Genomic DNA, 21003 nt, shown 5'->3' with positions numbered 1-21003 from the left:
ATCTACAGAAATTGTAAGTCAGGATATGTGACACTTCACAATCTATGCACTGTGATCCTGAACATGCATCGGTGTAACTTTGTGCTGAACATTGGGGGGGGGTTAAGATCTCTGTCTAAATAAATAAATCTGGGTAAATTCCCAGATGATTAAACATGCAACTATTTTGTTGGTAATAACTGAAATGAGTAAAGAAAATCAACAGCCTATTTATGTAAGATAAGATAATTTTATTGAAGAGGTTATATTGGTTGGGTCTGATTATTTGGAGGAAGACCTCTTACACTTAAGTCAAAGTCAAAGTGCTGTTTTGAACAAAGGATTTGAGCTGCATAATAGCTAATAGAAAACATTTAACATGCCAACAGTTGAGCATACAGATGCAGCCCCAAAAGTTCCCAACATAAGTTATTAATTTCCCAGCATAGGTAACGATGCAGATTATTTCAAATATCATCCTCCAAAAGTGCTTGTGTGAAGAAAAATTGCCCTGCTCCCTGCAAAGGTAGGGGTGGGTAGGGTGTGCTGCTTGGCAGCTCAGTTATGGTACTGTTGGGTGGAAATGAGCCAGGTACAGCGTGTGGTGGTGGTGCACATGCATAGATGTGCCCACCATGGTGTGGTGGCAGGTTGAAAGGTTGTGGTGGTGGATGCATGACTTGTCTTAGCAGTAAAAATCCATCTGCAACTGAACTTGTCTCTCAAGAGTGACTTATAATTTACTGTGATGTTCAGAAGCTCGCCTCTCAGATGTCTCCATCATATCCAGAATTCTTTTCTTCATCTGTATGTCCACCTCTGCAACATTACGCAAATGTGTTTCAGTTGAAAGTCTTCTTTCAAGTCTGTCCTGTCTGTGGCCCTTGAGTTTTGCCTTGACAAAAGGTAGAATAAAACAATGAAAAACTAATTAACCACAATAAATGTTAAAAATAAATCAGTGGTGGAATACCAAGATTAATATTTACTTAAGTGCTACACTTAAATATTTTAGGTTAAGTGTTCTCTTTTCCTATACTTTTAACTCTACAACATTCTTGAGGTAGGGATTCAACACCAACACAGTTACACTGCAGATTCAGATGAATATAAATCTGTCATTATGATGACTTCGTGTAGGTTAAGCTACACAGTAGTTAAAGAAATGAAGCCGAGCTGTATCATTACTAGGTCAAACCTAAAGGTGCTAAAGGCATCTATAATTGGGCTACTGAAATACAGTAGGGCATTCGTTTATACATGTATGGTAGGCTAACCTTATTTCCCCTGACAAGTCTCCCAGTCCACGTTTTCTTGTTTTGTTTTTTTTGCTGTTTCATATTCCAGTGTGATATTGAGGAATAATTCCACCTCACTGTCTGTCACATGTACGACTCAGTTCTGCTTCTATGTGATGTCTTATCGGATTTTGTGCTTTTTTACCTAAATGTGCTATTTGGCTATACTGACTCTAGTAGGAAAGACTCGAATGCTTTTAAGTTCTCAAGTAAGAAGCCAAACTTTTTCACCTTCAGGAAAGAAGTTGAACTCTATGTGAATACAATCCTTTCTTCTCACACCAAAAAACCTTTAAAAACCATCTATTTGTAATATGTTTAATGTCTTTGTTTGATTATTCAATGTCTCGCACCCCTCTCTTTTCTTTGCAGTACCGCTGCACATTCTCTGTTTGATGTTTTATATTTGTTATTATTGTTCTGACTCACTACTAATTTTTATAAATTCTTCTGGAAGGACCTAAGAACTTTATTGTTTGATGCATTAAAGGAATGGATAGAGAAAAAAGATCTGATGCCAAGCATGAAACAAGGGTTGATAACCCTGATCCCTAAATCGGGTAAGGATAAAAGAATTTTAGACAATTTAAGACCCATCACCTTACTAAACACTGACTATAAGATCCTGTCTGGAGCTGTAGCTGAGAGGCTAAAGAAAGGCATCTCAAACATTATCAGTGAAACACAATCAGGTTTTTTGAAAGGAAGACTAATGCATAACAATATTAGGCTGGTTTTGGACCTCCTTGAGTACAGTGAAATAATCCAAGAGAGAGGATACATCTTGTTCTTGGATTTTTACAAAGCATTTGACTCAGTTGAACATACGTTCATATTTAAAACTCTGCAGTCTTTTGGTTTTGGAGAGGAATTTATCAATGTTATAGAGATGCTATATAATGACATTAACAGCTCTGTTTTGCTATAACATGGTACATGTTCAAGGTTTGAGGTTAATAGAGGGATAAGGCAGGGATGTAGCAGCTCACCACTTCTGTTCCTCATGGTTGCTGAGCTGTTGTCTATTTTGATTAAAAACAGTCACATTGACGGGTTAACTGTGATGGGTGAACAGATAATAATCAGTCAGCTGGCAGATGATACCACCCTGTTTTTAAAAAATGAGGACCAGATTCCTTTAGCCTTAGAGGTGATCAACCACTTCTCCAAAGCTTCTGGCCTACAGCTGAATATTAATAAATGCGAAATTCTAGCTCTGCACGAGTGTCCCCTGCAAGCAATAAATAATATACAGATCAAAAAAGAGGTGAAGTATCTGGGCATTGTAATTTGCAAGGATAAGACATCAACAGAAAATAAGAATATCTGTGCCAATATAGAAAAGTGTAAGTCTATTTTAAACAGGTGGCTGCAAATGGACATAACTCTGTTTGGGAGAATCTTGCTAACCAAAATGGACAGTCTGTCCAGACTAATCTATCCAGCCTTTTCTCTGCCCATATCTCCAAAACTAATTAAATCTATATATAATCTTGGGTGGAATAGACTTTTTGTTACGTTGTGACTTTGCAGTTCGTTACATGTTAAACTCTCAGGTTTCCATCAGCAGGTCCTTCTCTACTGGAAATTAATCTATAAACATAACTTTATTCCTCACAATACCCCTATATGGAACAACAGGTATATCCGTTTGTGTAGGAAATCTGTGTACATGGATGAATGGAGATCTAAAGGGATTTGGGCTGTAGCTCATTTTATGGATGATAATGGGGTCTTATTAATACATGAGACGTTTTGTGAGAAATTTGATGTAAGATGTACTGCTAAGAGATATAAATCCCTAGTGAAAGCCATCCCAGTCCCTTTGAGATCAATGATAAAAGAAGATATTGTGCACTCTAAAATTTCTCCTGGACTGAGGCAGCTCTGCATAGCTGGAGTTGAATTTGGTGACAGCAGGTTTACAAACAAAGTGATCAGGAATATTTTGATAAATGAAATTTGCCCAAATCCGGTTAAAAGAAATTATATCCTTAAAGAATTTGAGACCATGGAGGTTAAGGCGATAAGAAAAAAGTATATTTCACTTCCTCTTTCTCCTAAAGTAAAAGAGGTTCACTTTAAAATCATAAATGAGATTTATCCAACCAATGAATTCTTAAGACGGAAATTTAACGTAGATGTGAACGCATGCATATTTTGTGAAAATGATATTGAAAGTCTGGATCACTTGTTTTTCTACTGTGAATCAGTGCACTCCTTCTGGACTGACATGTGGAGCTGGCTACAGTCCAGGAGAATTCAGTTACCGCATTTGACGGTGACAGTAATAAAATTTGGAATATTTGCTGAGAATGCAGATTTTGACCTGTTGATTAGGACGTTTTTGTTAATGGGAAAATTTTTTATTCACAAATGCAGATACTTAAAAGCTAAACCATGTATAAACAGATGGCTGAATGACTTTAAACTCTGGGCTAAATTGCTGAAACTTGTGAATAACATGAAAGCCCATAAACTTGTTGTCAAAAGAGCTTGCAAAGAAAAGCGTCTGGACTTCTTTAAGTTACTTGAAGACGTTTCAGCTCTCATCCGAGAAGCTTCTTCAGTTCTAAGGTCAAATGGTGGAGAGTCCCAGATTGACCTTAGAACTGAAGAAGCTTCTCGGATGAGAGGTGAAACGTCTTCAAGTAACTTAAAGAAGTCCAGACGCTTTTCTTTGCAAGCTCCTTTGACTACGATGACCTGGATGACTGAGAACCTTCACAGACATAAACTTGTTGTTTTATTTAACGAGTTTAATCTATGTTAAAAAAAAAAGAAACCTCCCTATTTTGTAATCATGACTGCCCTTTTTTGCTCATGTTATTGTAACGTTCGCAAGAACCAGATGGTTGGATCTCAGTTTGTCCGTTTATTCGGTAACACAGGCCGTTAACTCTGGGGAGAGTGCCCTCGTACAACCCCTCACTTCAGCCCCGCACAGTCACACAACAACAAGGACCCCCTCCCCTTCCTGCACACATTAACTCCCTTTTTCCTGCAGCACAACCAAACATGTATCTTAAAGAAATAACAACAGTGTGCAGAGATAACCAACATGTCACTGTAAAATAACATTTAACCATCGTTACACTGCCCCCCCAGCAATAAGTTCCTCGTCCCCGAGGGAACAACACAGTCTCTGAGGCGGGGTAGTTGCCTACGTTCCCTCCTTGACCTCCTGAGCCCCTGGGGTGTACACGGAGCTTCGGGGCTTTGAGGTGAAGAGTCCGAGGGAGGGGAACGCAGCTCTGGCCGGGGGCCCCTCTGAGCAGGGTCATGGGAGCTCTGTACACGTCCCTCAGGGAAGGAGGGGAGGGACTGCCCTCTGTAGGGGGCCATCCGGTCTCTGTGCAGCGCCACTTTCCTCCCTCTAGGAGGCAACTGCACCCTGTAAACAACTTCCCCCACTCGCTCCAGGACGCTGCAGGGCCCCACCCAGCTGCTATCCAGTTTAGGACACCGTCCTTTCTTCTTTTTGCTGTAGACCCACACCAGCTCCCTAGCACGGAAGTGCCTCCCCTTAGTGGTGATGTCATAATTCCTCTTTTGGCGCAGGCCTGCCTTCGCCAGCTGCTCCCGGGCGTAGGAATGTGCAGAATCCAGCCGGTCCTGCAGATTCCTTGCGTAGTCCCGGCCTGGTGGTGCCTCTGGCGCATCCGGGGGCTTCCCAAAAGCCAACTCTGCAGGAGTTCTCAGCTCTCTCCCTAACATGAGCAGGGCAGGCGTACATTGGGTGGAGTCTTGCACTGCCGACCTGTAGGCCATGAGGATAAGGGGAAAATGGTAGTCCCAGTCCCGTTGGTGTTCTGAGGTAAGGATGGCTAGCTGCTGGGCCAGCGTCCTGTTAAACCTTTCCACCAGCCCATCGCTTTGGGGGTGAAGTGGGGTGGTGCGGGTTTTCTTAGTCCCAAGGCGTTCACACATGGCAGCAAATGCCTTGGACTCAAAGTTACGCCCCTGGTCACTGTGGAGGGTCTCTGCTGTTCCAAAGCGGCTGAACATCCCCTCCACTAATACATCAGCGACAGTCTCAGCCTCCTGATCTGGGATGGCATATGCTTCCGGCCACTTGGTAAAATAGTCCATGGCCACAAGGACATAGCGGTTTCCTCTGTCTGTGCGAGGAAATGGGCCCATGACGTCCACAGCTACTCGCTCCATTGGGGCTCCTGCTGGTTGCTGCTGAAGCTGCGCCCGGGACTGGTCCTGTGGCCCTTTGTGCGAGGAACATGCATCACAGCTGCGGCAAAAGTCCTCCACATCCCTCCACTGCTGACCCCAGTAGTAGCCCTGGCGGAGGCGGCGGAGGGTCTTGGAGACCCCAAAGTGGCCGGAGCCAGCGCTCCCATGGCAGGCTTCCAGCACAGCTGACCTCAGCGACCTTGGCACCACAACCTGCCACCTCTCCTCCCCTGTGGCAGGATCCTTCCAAGCACGCTCCTACACCCCCTCCTTCAGCCTGAGAGCTGCAAACTTGGCCCACAGCCCCCTGGTACAGATGGAAAACCCAGTGACCACTCCCAAAGGGGTTGCTCCTCCCTCTCCAGCCACTGCAGGACTGGCAGCAGGTCAGTGTCTTGTTCGTGCCGTGCCCTCCACTCCACTGCATCCACCACCAGAAGAGCCCTGCAGGCGAGCTGTGTTGCTCCGTCTATTGTTGTAAGTTCCCGCTCTATCTCATCTCGCTTCTCACAGTAACGGCAGCCAGCTGCAGCACATGGGCGGCGAGAGAGGGCGTCTGCGTTAGAATGGTGCGTCCCTGCTCTGTGTTCCACAGTGAAATTGAAGGCTTGGAGCTCCTCCAGCCAGCGAGCCACCTGTCCCTCTGGCTCCCTGAAAGACATCAGCCACTGGAGGGCAGCATGATCAGTTCTGATAACAAATGATGTGCCACACAGGTAGTACTTAAAGTGTCTCACCCCTGCCACCACGGCCAGCAGCTCTCGTCGTGTGAGACAGTAGCGCCACTCACTCCTGTTCAGGACCCGGCTGAAGTACGCCACCACCTTCTCACCTTCCGGCCCAACCTGCGACAACACAGCTCCCAGCCCCACATTACTTGCGTCAGTGTCCAGGACAAAAGGCAGGGTGGGGTCAGGGGGGGCAAGGACTGGGGACTCTGTCAGCGATCTGCGGAGGGTGTTGAATGCCTGCTGACAGTCCAGATGAAGTTGTGGTCCTTCTGCAGCAGGCGGAAGAGGGGTGCAGCTATAGAGGAAAAGCCCTTCACAAACCTCCTGTAATAAGACGCCAGTCCTAGGAAGCTTTTGAGCTGTTTCTGGTCTGCTGGTGTGGGCCACTCAGTAATGGTGTGAATTTTTTCCTCCAAAGTGCTGATTGCCTCATGACCCAGCTTGTGGCCCAGAAACTCCACCTCCCTCCTCATGAAGTGGCACTTGTCGGGATGCAGCTTCAGGCCTGCAGCCGCTACCCTCCCCAACACTTGTCTCAGGGCATCCAGGGCAGCATCAAAGGAGCTCCCGTGTACTAGAAGATCATCCAGGTAAACCAGACACCGTTGCTGTGGGACGCCAGCCAGCACACTGTCCATAAGCCTCTCGAAGGTAGCAGGAGCGTTGCAAAGACCAAAGCTCAGGACTTTGAACTGCCATAGTCCCCTGTTAGTGCAGAAGGCTGTCTTCGGTCTGGATTCAGGGGCCAGTGGCATCTGCCAGTAGCCACTCCGCAGGTCCAGGGTGGAGAACCAGGAGGATCCAGCTACTAAATTGAGAGACTCATCAATCCTGGGAAGGGGGTAAGAGTCCTTTTTCGTCACTTTGTTGAGTGGTCTGTAGTCCACACAGAAACGCATCCTTGGGCTTTTTTTCTTAGGCACCATCACCACAGCGGAGGCCCACGGGCTATCAGATGGCTCTATGATGCCCGCCTTCATCATTTCACACAACTCTCTGTCAGCAGCCTCCTCATGAGCCAGGGGCAGGCGGCGGGGGCGCACTTTAATAGGCTGGGCATCCCCGGTCTCAATGACGTGCTCTACCAAGTGTGTCAAGCCAACATCACTTTCTTTCAGGGCAAAAATGTCACTAAACTCTCTTAGTACCTGCCATAGACTCTCTTGCTGCTGTGGAGTCAGCCCCTCACAGTTCTTTGACCAGATGCTCCTCACTGCTGAGAGCCTCTCCTCCTCCCCCGCTTGCTGTTCTGCTGGCGGGTCTGCGGGGGTCTCCGAGGTGGAGGTGGACGCCGCGGCAGATGCTGGGCAGACCGGGGGAGGAATAAGCTGCACCTTCTTCCCATCAGGGAGTATGAGGAAGCCTTTGCCTAAGTCCAGTACACCACCAATGGCTCGCAAAAAATCCAGCCCAATGGTAAATGGCCTGTATTTATATAGCGCTTTACTAGTCCCTAAGGACCCCAAAGCGCTTTACATATCCAGTCATCCACCCATTCACACACACATTCACACACTGGTGATGGCAAGCTACATTGTAGCCACAGCCACCCTGGGGCGCACTGACAGAGGCGAGGCTGCCGGACACTGGCGCCACCGGGCCCTCTGACCACCACCAGCCCAAGGATGCAGGCATCCTGCACGTCAGCCACCCAGGCAGCATAAGGCACACCGAAGTCCCCAACCTTAAACTGGAACACTCCCCTCCCTCTAATTGGGGCCAGATCACCGGTCACAGTCTTAAGTCGCACATTAGTTGGTTGCACAGCAGCTCTGGTTGGGACGACATCGGGTCGGACCAGCGTTGCATTGGACCCCGTGTCCAGAAGGGCCGTAGAGGACACCCCCGCAATCATCACTGGAACATGGCAAAAGTCGCCAACCTGGGTCCAGCCCACAGCGATGACCGCACCAGGTGGAAATGGCGGTGGTGTGGGGATGTCGATCTCCCTGGCCCGTGTACTCCCACCTACACGGGCCCTTGAGCGTTTCCCTGAACCGCTGCAAGCTTGGGGCACTGCCTGATGAGGTGTCCGACTTGTCCACATCCCCAGCAGCTCTGTGGTCGGCGGCGTGGTCCAGCCCGAGGGGAAGGCGAATGCCGAGAAGCCGTCTGAACCAAACTGCTCAGGCCCGCTGGCATCTCCATCTGCTCCACAGGTGCTGACATAGCCCTCACCACATGTGTCATCAGCGCCCCCAGAGGATCCTGCAAGCATCTCCCTCTCCAACGCTAGCTCCAGGGCTGCACTTAGTGTGGCCGGTCGAGCAAGCTGAGTTTGCATACGGAGCTCTTTAGGGCTCAGGGCCTGCAGGAACTGGTCCCGAGCTAACTCCGCCTGCACTGATGGTGGCATGCTGTCATACGCCCTCCGGCAAAGACACTCGACTTCATGGGCCAAAATGCGAAGGGGCTCTCCTGGCAATCTGCGTCTGTTGTGGAACTCTGACCTCAGCAGCACTGGTTGGTTATACTGCCCGAAACGTCTCTGAAGTGCCCCAACCAGAGCATCATAATCTCCCCTTTGTTCCTCGGTCAGCAGCAGCAGGCATGCAGCTGCATCCTCACACAGGCACAAAGCCAATTGGAAAGCTTTATGTTCCTCAGACAGTGCAATAAACACTTCCCATGGCGTCTTGCCGCTGAACTTAGGCGTTTTTATATTCGCCGCAGCTTGCTGGGCGCCGCCATGCTTGTTTACATCACGTGACGGTGCGCCAAGCGAGGTCGACTCCCTCCCACCGGAATCGCGGCGACTGTGCGAAAAGTTCCCGAAAAAATCCAGGCTCAGCAGACAGCCGCATCGCTGTTTCCCTCACTCTATGGGCAGGCGAGCGCGGGCGAACCTCCCTCTCCTCCGTCTCCTTCTTAATCTTGTCCGGCAACATCCTCGTGTCTCATGACGGTCAGCGTCGCCAGCAACAGGGTGTCGGGCGTTTTCTGCGTTTTTTTTTTTTTCTTCACTTCTGACACCAGTGTAACGTTCGCAAGAACCAGACGGTTGGATCTCATTTTGTCCGTTTATTCGGTAACACAGGCAAACGGGCCGTTAACTCCGGGAAGAGTGCCCTCGTACAACCCCTCACTTCAGCCCCGCACAGTCACACAACAACAAGGACCCCCCTCCCCTTCCTGCACACATTAACTCCCTTTTTCCTGCAGCACAACCAAACATGTATCTTAAAGAAATAACAACAGTGTGCAGAGATAACCAACATGTCACTGTAAAATAACATTTAACCATTGTTACACTATTTTTTGCCTTTGGTTCAAATCCTTCAATGACTGTTCTTTCTTTTTGTACTAACTCTTTCAGTTCCACCGTCTTTGTTTATGCTTTCCCGCCCTGGCTTCAAGACTTCGGATTGGCCAACATTTCTGCAAGGTTAGGATTATATCGCCACCTGTTGCTTTGGCATGCTCCTTACAGCATTTGCCTTTGTTTTTGTTTGTTTGGAGGGGGGGTTACACGTGGACTGAGATATTTTTCTCAAAACTGCACGTGTGGATGGGATTTTTTTAAAAAAAAAACGAAAACGGAAAATCTCTGTTTTCAAAAATACCAGTCTAAGGCTACGTCCACATGTACCCGGGTAATTTTTAAAACGCAGATTTTTCTATTTTCTTTACACCCTCGCCCACACGTAAATGCCGTTTTTGGTCACTGAAAACTGAGATTTTTAAAAACTCTGGCCAGGGTGGATATTTTTGAAAGGTGTGCGCCTTTTTTGACGTCACACAGTGTTATTGTTTCAGTGAAATGAATTTCGACAATACTGTTACTGTTACTTGTACTCTCTGCAGTGTTTATATGCTTACATATAACCAAAATCAAATCAAATCAAATCACTTTTATTGTCACATCACATGTGCAGGTACATTGGTACAGCATATATGAGTGAAATTCTTGTGTGCGAGCTTCACAAGCAACAGAGTTGTGCAAAATACAATAATGTAAACAAGCAAAATACAAGAATGGCTACATCTGAAACTAATAAATATATGTACAATATATAATAGTATATGCATTTCTGGATGTGTATACTAAATATTTTTCTGTGTGTGTGTGTGTGTACACATATTTTACAAATTAAATAGAGTAAACAATAAATAAAATATATAAAATATACAAAGTGAGACATGTGCAAAACAGTGGCATTACTGTACAGTATGGAGTGCATAATGTTGAAGTTCCAGTAGTGAAGCTGAGGTGTCTATGACGTGTTCAGCAGTCTGATGGCCTGATGGAAAAAGCTGTCTCTCAGTCTGCTGGTACGGGACCGGATGCTGCAGAACCTCCTTCCTGATGGAAGCAGTCTGAACAGTTTATGGCTGGGGTGACTGGAGTCCTTGATGATCCTCCCCGCTTTCCTCAGGCACCGCTTCCTGTAGATGTCTTGGAGGGAGGGAAGCTCACCTCCAATTATCCGTTCAGAGCACCGCACTACTCGCTGGAGAGCTTTGCAGTTGTAGGCGGTGCTGTTGCCATACCAGGTGGTGATGCATCCAGTGAGGATGCTCTCAATGGCACAGTGATAGAAGGTCCTGAGGAATCTTTTCAGTCTCCTGAGAAAGAAGAGGCGCTGCTGCACCTTCTTCACTGTTTTGTTTGTGTGTACTGACCACGTAAGATCCTCAGCCAGATGTACACCAAGGAACCGGAAGCTGCTCACTCTCTCCACAGCAGCGCCGTTGATGGTGATGGGGGTGTGTACTTCTCTGCACCTCCGGAAGTCCACTATCAACTCCTTTGTCTTTGCGACGTTGAGGGTGAGATGGTTGTCTTGACACCAGTGGGTCAGGGCGCTGACCTCCTCCCTGTAAGCTGTCTCATCACCGTTGGTGATAAGACCCACCACTGTAGTGTCGTCCGCAAACTTCACAATGATGTTGGAGCTGTTAGTGGCTGTGCAGTCGTAGGTGTAGAGTGAGTACAGGAGAGGGCTCAGTACACACCCCTGTGGAGCACCAGTGTTCAGTGTGATGGGGGATGAGGTGATGCTGCCCAGTCTGACCACTTGGCGTCTGTCAGACAGGAAGCTAAGGATCCAGCTGCAGAGGGAGCTGCTCAGTCCTAGATCCTGCAGTTTCCTGTCCAGCTTCGAGGGAACGATGGTATTGAATGCTGAGCTGTAATCTACAAACAGCATTCTCACATACGTGTCTCTCTTCTCCAGGTGTGACAGGGCAGTGTGTAGTGTCAGGGCTATGGCATCATCAGTGGTCCTGTTGTGGCGGTATGCAAACTGTAGAGGGTCCAGTCAGTCGGGTAGTGCAGAGCAGATGAAGTCCCTGACCAGCTTCTCGAAGCATTTGCTTACGATGGGGGTCAGGGCTACAGGTTGCCAGTCGTTCAATGAGGAGATGGTGGAGGATTTGGGTACAGAGACGATGGTGGCCATTTTGAAGCAGGCTGGGACTACAGACAGAGAGAGGGAAAGGTTGAAGACACATATACACACACAGTTACTGTCCCTTAACACAGCGGTCCCCAACCTTTTTTGTGCCACGGACCGGTTTATGCCCGACAATATTTTCACGGACCGGCCTTTAAGGTGTCGCGGATAAACACAACAAAATAAAACTAGTACCGGTACCAAAAAAAAGAAGATTTATTCATAACACACGTGAAAAGACCCAGGAAAACCGAGTAAACGATAAGAATGATAACAAAATAACGCTGAAGACCAATTAAAAACCCTGAAAACTATACATTTCACACCTGAGCCTCGACTCTCGCGGCCCGGTACCAAACGACTCACGGACCGGTACCGGTCCGAGGCCCGGGGGTTGGGGACGCTGCCTTAACACATATGACTGGGTTCTGCTTCTATGCCCCAGCTTTGTTTACTTTTTCCCGCCGAGGCTTCTAGACTTCTGATTGGCCAACATTTCTACACGGTTAGGACTACATCGCCACCTGTTGGTTTGGCATGTTCCTAGCAGCGTTTTCCTTCATTTCTGCCTTCACGTGTGGACGGGATTATTTTTTAAAACGAAAACGGAAAATCTCAGTTTTTAAAAATACCCGTGTACGTGTGGACGTAGCCTAAACAGTAGAGATGTTTGTAGCTTTACGTTAGCTGGACTGACCGGAAGCAGGGTCCATGCGTGACGACTAACCGGATAGAGTTTTGAATCGGTTTAGTCCTGCATGTGCTGCCAAAAGGGAAGGCAAGAGAAACGATCTCCTGGCCGCATAAGGAAATCTATTTAAATATCCGTGATATCCAGTGAAGAGAAAATCTCCGTCCCGGTTTCCCTCCAAGGCGTGAGCACCGATAAGCAGAGTTTTGTCCTTTCCTTATAAGATTCCTAATTATTCAAAGTAACGCTCAAGTATGCTGTTCAGCTGGGTTAGTTACAGCGCCGGGAGTAGCTTGGGAGAACAAGGAAACACAGACTGCTTCAGGTTGCCTTCCCAAACCAACTCAAAGGTTTATTCAGTACAAAACAGCTTATATAGAGGAAAAAAAGGTTCGTGTGTCAGCTTTCCCAGTTCAAACCGGTACAGACTAAATAAGGAAACGTCTTCCTGCCTTGTGAGCAGAGAAGTATCCTTTGTATAGTTCAGCTTCAGTTACAATTTATGGTCATCCCAGCAAAATACACTCCTAGACATAGAATACAGAGTTCTTTCATTAGTGAATTCTGAAACAAACCACCTGGCCTTTAACAAGCTCTTTTCTAAAAGATAAGGAAGGGAGGATGGGAGTAAGGAAGTGGTCTCGTCTCTGTGGTATTTTCGACCTTGGGGTACCAGCCTGTGATTCTTACACATCAATTCTTGGGTCAGAGAGAAAGAGAAAAACAACTAGTAAATGGGCCTTATTGAGTAACAGTTTTCCTGTATAATATCACAATAAAACAATATCCTGTAAATGCTACCATGGTATCAAAATATCACAACAGTCAGTCATCATGAACTCTGAGTACGAGGATAGCTCCGCGTTATCCCCCGTGGAATCTGGGGAAGAGGAGGAAGAGGAGGTGGTATCGGAGGCAGAAACAGAGCAGCTGGGGTCCAGTTCCGACTCAGATGAAGATGAAAGCGAAGAGAAAATTGATGAAGCAGCAGCGGCCGGAGATGAAAACGGAGAGAAAATTGATGAAGCAGCATGGACGTCAAAAAATGGAAAAATATCTTGGTCTCCCACAAACGCTGAGACGTTCCGCTACATCCCAGCAGCCACTGGTCTGACCCCGGGACCTACACGCTATGCCACTCTCCGAATCGTTGACCCCATATCCAGCTTCGCGCTGTTTCTAACGGATGAGATCGTGAAGCATATTGTGTCCATGACAAACCTGCATGGGAATCGCAAAATTCCCGGCTGGCGAGATATAGACGCAGAGGAGTTTCGGGCTTATGTGGGGCTGCTCGTTTTGTCCGGTGTTTACAGGTCAAAACACGAATCAACGAAGAGCCTCTGGAGTGAAAAATGGGGACGGAGCATTTTCCGGGCTACGATGTCCGAGAACAGGTTTCAGAACATCAGCAGAGCACTGCGGTTCGATGATAAGCTATCCCGCCCCCCACGCCATGTTGACAAGATGGCTCCCTTCCGCAAAGTCTGGAATATGTGGACGCACCGCCTGGAGATGCTGTTCAGCCCAGACAGAGATCTCTGTGTGGATGAACAACTCGTCGCGTTCAAAGGCAGGTGTAGCTTCAGGCAGTACATGCCAAAGAAGCCGGCCAAATATGGTATCAAGATTTGGGCAGCCTGTGATGTCAAAACATCCTACGCATGGAGACTGCAGGTGTACACGGGCAAAGCAGCTCCAGATCGTGTTGAAGTCAACCAGGGGATGAGGGTGGTCCTGGACATGACAGAGGGGCTCCAGGGACACGTCGTCACCTGTGATAATTTTTTCACTTCCTGTGCACTGGCAGATGAGCTACTCAAGAGGAAAATGGCCCTGGTTGGCACAATTCGCCAAAACAAGCCTGAGCTTCCACCTCATTTGCTCCAGGCAAAAAAGAGAGAGATCTTCTCCTCCATCTTCGCTTTTACAAACACCCACACACTTGTGTCTTACATCCCCCGACGGGGCAAGAATGTGCTGCTACTAAGCACAAAACACCGCCGCCCAGACGTGAGCAAAGAAGGGAAGAGAAAGCCTGTAATAATCGAAGATTACAACAAATGCAAAGGAGGTGTCGACAACCTTGATAAGGTAGGTGTCATTACGAACCACAGGGCTTGCGATATCGCTAGCCCGACGTCCCGGGGCTAGCGATTTTTCCAGTCAGGGTACCAAAATCTATCTCTGCCCTGCCCGTCGGGCTGTCAGAGGAAGGAAAAATATATGTCAGTGCTTTTGCATTCTTTCGGAAATGTAGCTGGGTAATTATGTCATTGGGTGAGCCACTGTCAATATGTGACATATTGAAATCGCGTTTGAATTTGCGCTTGTTTTTTGCTTTCACTTTGCAATCGCGCGAACTGTGTATAGAGAGCGACAGCACTGATTGGTGAGTGATGATAATTTGTGCACCAATTCCTCTGACATCGTCTTATTAATCGTTAGCTTACTATGCAAACATTACAAGTGAAATCTCCCCCAGCTTAAAACCTTAGGTCCTTAGGGACATTTATGGTATTTTGCATTTTTAATTTTAAACCATTTTCACTGTGTTGAGTGGAATATAGCCAAATTTGTCAAAGAATTTTCTTTTTAATTATATTTTATAATTGTGGTGTAAATTTAGTTTTAGTTTGAACTAGGGGCCTTAGAATTGTAATTTTCTTATTTGTCCACCGGGTGGCGCCCTTGCTTCACATTTGACCCCTGCTGGAAAACAGCGGGCTGCTTAGACAGACCTGCGGGAAAGGAAGCCTGATTCCCGGCGTGCAGCAGCGGCTTCGCCCGCTGATCGGGCGGGACCATTTTCGGTCCCTAGGGCCGTGAGACGGTGCATTTTTTTTTAATCAACAGGAAATGACGTATTTGTTGTCACGTGGTGTGTGCTGTAGAAAGGAGTCCCCAGTGATCGTGCCCTGGTGATCGTCGCGACTTACCCCGGGAAGATGCACTTCTTTCGGCCTAGAGCAGCAGCATTGGCCGCCTGGGGACCATTTTCTGGTCCTGAAAAAAAAAAAAAAAGGCGATCGAAATGAATGTTGGTGCCAATCTTTAGTCCATCTAAAGGCCTAATTATAATAACAATTGAATATTACCTCAAATGTTTTTTTTGGAAAATATTCAAGTTTTTTGTTTTTTGGGGCAAAAAAAGCAGTGCGCTCATGTGACGAAACCGGGATATAAAGGGTTAAAATCCGCGAAATGTAATTAAAACTTTATATGAATATTTCAGGGAGAAGTAGTTTTAAAAGACTGACCAATTTAAAGTGGAAAAAAATATGAATATATAAAGTTTTTATAGCACTTTTTGGGGAATTGTCCTTAGGCATAAAGGTGGATGCATTTTTTTTAAATCTGCTCCTGCAAAAAAAATAAAAGTGGATCGAAAGGAATGTTGGTGCCAATCTTTGGTCCATCTAAAGGCCTAATTATAATAACAAACAAATATTACTTCAAATGTTTTTTTTGGAAAATATTTAGTTTTTTGTTTTTTGGGGCTAAAAAAACAGGACGCTCATGTAATAAAACTAGGATTTAAAACAACGAAAATATAATTAAAACTTTATATGAATATTTCAGGGAGAAGTAGTTTTAAAAGACTGACCAATTTAAAGTGGAAAAAAATATTAATATATAAAGTTTTTATAGCACTTTTTGGGGAATGGACATTTATGTCCATTAAAAGCAAAGGTGGATGTCTTTTTTAAGGATCTCCAAGGGTTAAACATGTAAGAGGTTGATGGCGCAGAGAATCGCTGACCGTTATGTGAGTCCGTGTGTAAATGCAGCAGGATATGTATTTTAGTTCTGCTGAGCCAAATAAGAGAGGTCAGGGTGAAGAAGTGACAGCCAAAGAAAAGCTTACCACAAAACGGAAAAGTTATGACAAATCAGACTATAAGGCAAAAAGAAAGTGCAGCTTTATGGTTTCATGGACAAAATAATTTCTGTGGCTGCGATATGATGAGCTAAATAACCAGGGCTGCACATAAGTGGTCCGCAGGTGTGCATTCGCTGTCAAAATAAAAAACACGCACAAGATAAGAAGTTGCAACGCGTGTTTGCGTACATAAGATTTTCTGGAGGAGGACAGACATTTGTTTAGAACTTTTCAAGATGTCGAAGAAGCTCCTTTAAGCAATTGCTTTGGCGTTCCTCCACCTCCAAACAAATGTCAGAAGGAGTCCGAACCACAAAAGAAGCACGTATTCTCGGAAAAGTGGTTGCAGGAGGTGAGCTGGCTTCAAACAAATGATGAACGCACAGAGATGTGGTGCAGAATGTGCCGTCAAAATCCCACTCTAGCGGACAAAAACTGCTTTTTATATGGACGCAAACGCGCGTTGCAACTTCTTATCTGGTGCGTCTTTTATTTTGACAGCGAATGCGGCACCTGCAGACCTCTTATGTGCACCCGTGTAAATAACATAATGTTCTGCCGGGTGTGTTGTTGGTTTTCCCTGGAAAGGCCCCCATTAGAACCCATGAGAAATGCAAGAAATGCATTATTGCTCAGTCTGCAATATCTTTCCCAGAACAAACACCAATTGCAAATAGAACAGCGTACTATGTTGCAAAGAGTGAACTACCACTGGCACAATTTAGCAGTCTTTGCAAGCTTCAAAAAGCAAATGGCCTCGATCTTGGTTCCACTTGTCTCTTACCCGTGACTTCAGTGGAAATTTCAAATTCTGATCTGACACAGACTGATTCATGTCCTACACAGTTCTTACAAGTTCATAGAAATTTCTGTTCAATTAGAACCAAGTATTTGAGTTGATGATTGTAATTTTTATACAATGTTGTAATTTGTGTTTCAACAATTTTTTGTTTAATGTTTTGTTTCCGTTACAATATTATACTTTAATGTATAATATTGTAAAGGAAACTAAACAGGAAACAAAACATCAATCAAAAAATTGCTCTCTTCTTTATTCGGGCTACTTAAATTTATTTTGGGCTACCAAAAACTGAAGAGTCCCTGCCCGAAGGGCAACCGGGGATTTTGAAATTTTGCTAGCCCTGAACCAGTTATGCATATATTTATTCATTCTTGCTCATATTCTTGTCTAATATATATGTATGTTTTATGCTTCTTTTTTTGTTAGGTTGTTGGCACCTACTCCTGCAGGAGGAAAACAAATTACTGGCCACTGGCCCTCTTCCACAACGTCCTTGATGTTTCACTTTACAATGCCTACGTCCTGTGGACATTAATCGAGTCATCCTGGCCGAAGCAGAAAGGACACAGACGGAGGGTCTTCATTGAAGAAGTGGGAGAAATGCTGGTGAACCCACACATAGCAAAGAGAGAGCGCCTTCCTCGCTCATCAGCCGCTGCAGCAGTAGTCACAGATCTGACTGCAGCGGCTTCATGGACCGCTCCCATCATTCAATTTAAGAGCAGGAGGCAGTGCGAACTTTGCAAAGAAAAAAGGAGAAGAGTTTTCAACACCTGCTGCAAATGTGAGAAGTATACATGCAAGGACCACAGTCTGTCCATTTGTAACGACTGTGCCGTCTGAGCAGGACTCTCACACCCAGACACATACTAGGGCAGGGATAGCTCAGTAGGTAGAGTGGTGGCCCCATGATTGGAAGGTCGAGGGTTCGACTCCACTGAACGGCTACCCTGAGGTACCCCTGAGCAAGGTACCGTCCCTACACACTGCTCCCCGGGCGCTGCATGGGTTAAATGCAAAGGAACTATTTCCCTATGGGGACTAACACGCACAATTTACTTTACTACTTCTCTCCCTGTCTGTCTCTCTCCCCATCCCCAACAACATAAATGTTCATGTTTATCTTTCTAAAATAAATGTTTTTCTAGTTCAAACTGAGCTTGTAATTTTATTTACGTTAGCAAGGTAATAAACATTTAGTGTGGAAAAAGTGAAAAACATCATATACCATTATAGGTTATGATTATTACATTTACTGTGCCCCTGCAAAAAAAATAATGATGAATCAAAATCAACCTTGGTGCCAATCTAAAGGCCTAATTATAATAGCAATGAAATCTTTCTTGAAATGTATTTTATGGAAAATATTTTAGTTTATTGGGTTTTTTTCCAGTTAAAAAACAGTGCAGCTATGTAAACATACTGGCCTTCAAAGGGTTAAACCCCCAAAATATAATTATACTTGATACGAATATCTTAGGCAGAAGTAGTTTTAAAAGACTGACTCATTTAAAGTGCAAAACAATATTAATATATAACAATATTATTGCACTTTTTGGGAAGCTGCCAGTTTTTGTCATTAGGAACAATTCAGGATATTTAAGGATCTCCTTTGGGTTAAAGGGGACATGCAATGCTACACATAACTGACATAGACGTAACACCGTGTGTGGAGCTGGATTTAAGAAATAAGTGCTTAAAGTTTTAAAAACATGTTTACTGCCATTTTCTGTCAGTGGCGACCGTGACATGTGGTTTTTGTGGCTTACTGACTAGTGATGGGAAGTTCAGGTCTTTTCAGAGAGTCAGCTCTTTTGGCTCCAAAATGGCTCCTAATTTATTATCATCCGTAGCCTCATATTTTAGCTTTACTAGGTTAATATGAATGCTTTGTGTTTTGATAAACCCTTTTGCATTTAGTGTTTTTTATGAGAAGTCTTATAATTGCCTAATTTTGTTTATTTGTTCTGTTACAAAAGCAGGCATTCTTACTTTTGTTTAGTATTTTAATCAAACTTTTAATTTCAGTTCAACAGACAAACAAAACACTGCAAACAAATCCACAGAACAGAAACAGAACCAAACTCAGCAGCCAGACAGTCTGTCCTCAGTGCAGGTCTACATTCAGAAAGATCAAATGCCTTAGCTGATTACTACTAGTAAAAATTACTTAACAGTTTGGACATTCAAACTTGTCAAATTTCTTTCAATTAAATCATGAGTAAAAACCAATCAACAGCGTAAGTTTGACAATAGCAGTGGCAGTGTTATTAAGAACTCTGTTAGTGGAGGTTTTGTTGAGGTGTGGATTCTGACTTCTTTTCCTCCACAGGACACAGTTCTGTAAAGGGAATAAAGATTCACAGACAAACAGGAATAGATCGTTCTGGAGAAGTGACATCAAATGCAAATCCTTAGGTCCTCCCCACCTCCAAGTGTCCTTTACCCTCCATTAAATGCTAAATATACAGATTACCTTTCTCTCCAAGGGGTCATGTTCTTACACAATAGATGGCAGTGGCTGTAAATTCTATTGTTTCTCATCCTGTCTTACTTTAACTACAATGGCACAGATTCTTGTGATGAGATGAACTTTGGAGTCATTAACATTGTGAAACATGCAAAGATAAGTTTGCTGTAGTCTTTCTTACTTCATGTTTATATATGTTTTTTTCTTTAACTTTCATCTTGTATTACCAGATACTGCTATAACATGGAAATCATCCAGCAACTAAACTGCAACCAACAGCAACCAGCAACTGCATGACAATCTTCTTGAGAAGCTTTGCAATCTTAGCTTGGATTGGGGACAAGCAGGGTCCAGAGTGGTATTTGAGAAAGCTGAAGTGCATTAAGAAATGTGGGAGTAAAACAAATCTTAGCTAGTCGGCCATTAATTCTGCTACCCAAAGAGCTCCATCTCCATTCACTGTGTTTTTCACTGCCTGTCCTTCAACATGATTCCCAAGATGTGTGACTGACCAGAGGGCCGACTGTAACTATCAGATTTGCATTGTGTTTGCAGTGGAGGTCGGTATAAGGATCAACATGCATTTGTGTGCACATTTCAAGTGAAAGATCAAATAATTGGGATGTTATATTTTTCATGTGCAAGCAATTTATTTGGTAAGTCTTTCACTAGCTGGGCCCACGTCCTCATTATAAGTTGGACAGCGTTTTAGTAGTGAATGCTTTGACATGAATTGAGCTGCGGTTTGGGGAAGGCCTCGAAGGGGACTGGCAATGGCTCCCGGGCCTGGCAGATCCCCATGTACTAAATAGGAGTGAAGAAGTTGAAGAATGGAGTAGAAGGAGAGAGTGAGGGTGGGACACGTAAACGAGAATGATCAGATTGCAGAACTAGGGGAACCTATATAGATGGCAGCCGGAAGGAGCGTGTTTGGAGGTGTGGTCCTCCTCCTGAAATTCTGATACATAATCTCCAATTCTCGCTGGCCGTGAACTCTAACTCTGGTTGGAGTTGTTGGAGTGCAGACTATTGTCATTAGCTACAATTAAAGGTGGTGGAGTTGGTCCCTCTGTCTGGTTGCTCCCTTGAAACCACCACAACTGCTTGGCAAGTACATGTTTTTGTATATAGCGCTTTTCTACTATACCTGAGCGCTCAAAGCACTTTATAGAACTTGTCTCATTTGCTTTCTTTCTGTTTTTTCTGTATAATTACTTTATAACACCAACGGATCCATCAGAGAGTTATCACCTTGTCCAAGGATGCAGACTGGAGCAGGCATGGCTCAAGCCACCATTCTTGTGATAAGTAGATAACCTGCTCTACTGCCTGAGCTAAACCAACCCATTGAACCTTAAGCCTATGTGCTAACTGGCTAGCATGTTATTTTCAGCTGCAAAACAATAAATCATCCATCAATTCACTTCCGCTTATCCTTATGAGGGTCACAGGGAGCCTATTCCAGCTGTCACAGAGGTGGGGTAGACCCTGGACAGATCACTAGCCTGAAGCAGGGCTAACGCTTAGAGAAAGACAACCATTTAGACCTATGGGCGATTTAGAAT

General features: G+C 45.1%; 1 protein-coding gene across 5 annotated transcripts in view; it reads right to left on the bottom strand.

The window, feature by feature from the left end:
• Positions 1-415: 415 nt before the first annotated feature.
• The window catches only part of LOC146638017 (uncharacterized), a 31189-nt gene continuing 10601 nt past the window's right edge, over positions 416-21003 (bottom strand). For 2 of the 5 annotated variants that reach the window (XM_085359763.1, XM_085359796.1), the window contains exons 7-8: positions 15223-15289; positions 11358-11615 (exon numbers count right to left, since the gene is read on the bottom strand). In XM_085359763.1, the coding sequence (XP_085215889.1) occupies positions 11414-11615; positions 15223-15289 (269 nt within the window). In that variant the 3' untranslated portion in view covers positions 11358-11413. Of the gene's footprint in view, positions 875-11357; positions 11616-14824; positions 15290-18522; positions 19310-21003 lie in introns of those variants that run through there. The other 3 variants (XM_085359772.1, XM_085359779.1, XM_085359788.1) reach the window with 3 other exon arrangements.

The sequence above is a fragment of the Diplotaxodon limnothrissa genome, linkage group LG2, assembly GCF_057381915.1.
Source record: "Diplotaxodon limnothrissa isolate DT_005_m linkage group LG2, D_limnothrissa_male_GT1.1, whole genome shotgun sequence".
Lineage (NCBI taxonomy): Eukaryota > Metazoa > Chordata > Actinopteri > Cichliformes > Cichlidae > Diplotaxodon > Diplotaxodon limnothrissa.
Note: the sequence above shows the minus strand (reverse complement) of the source record. Positions and strands in the feature narration are given on the sequence as shown.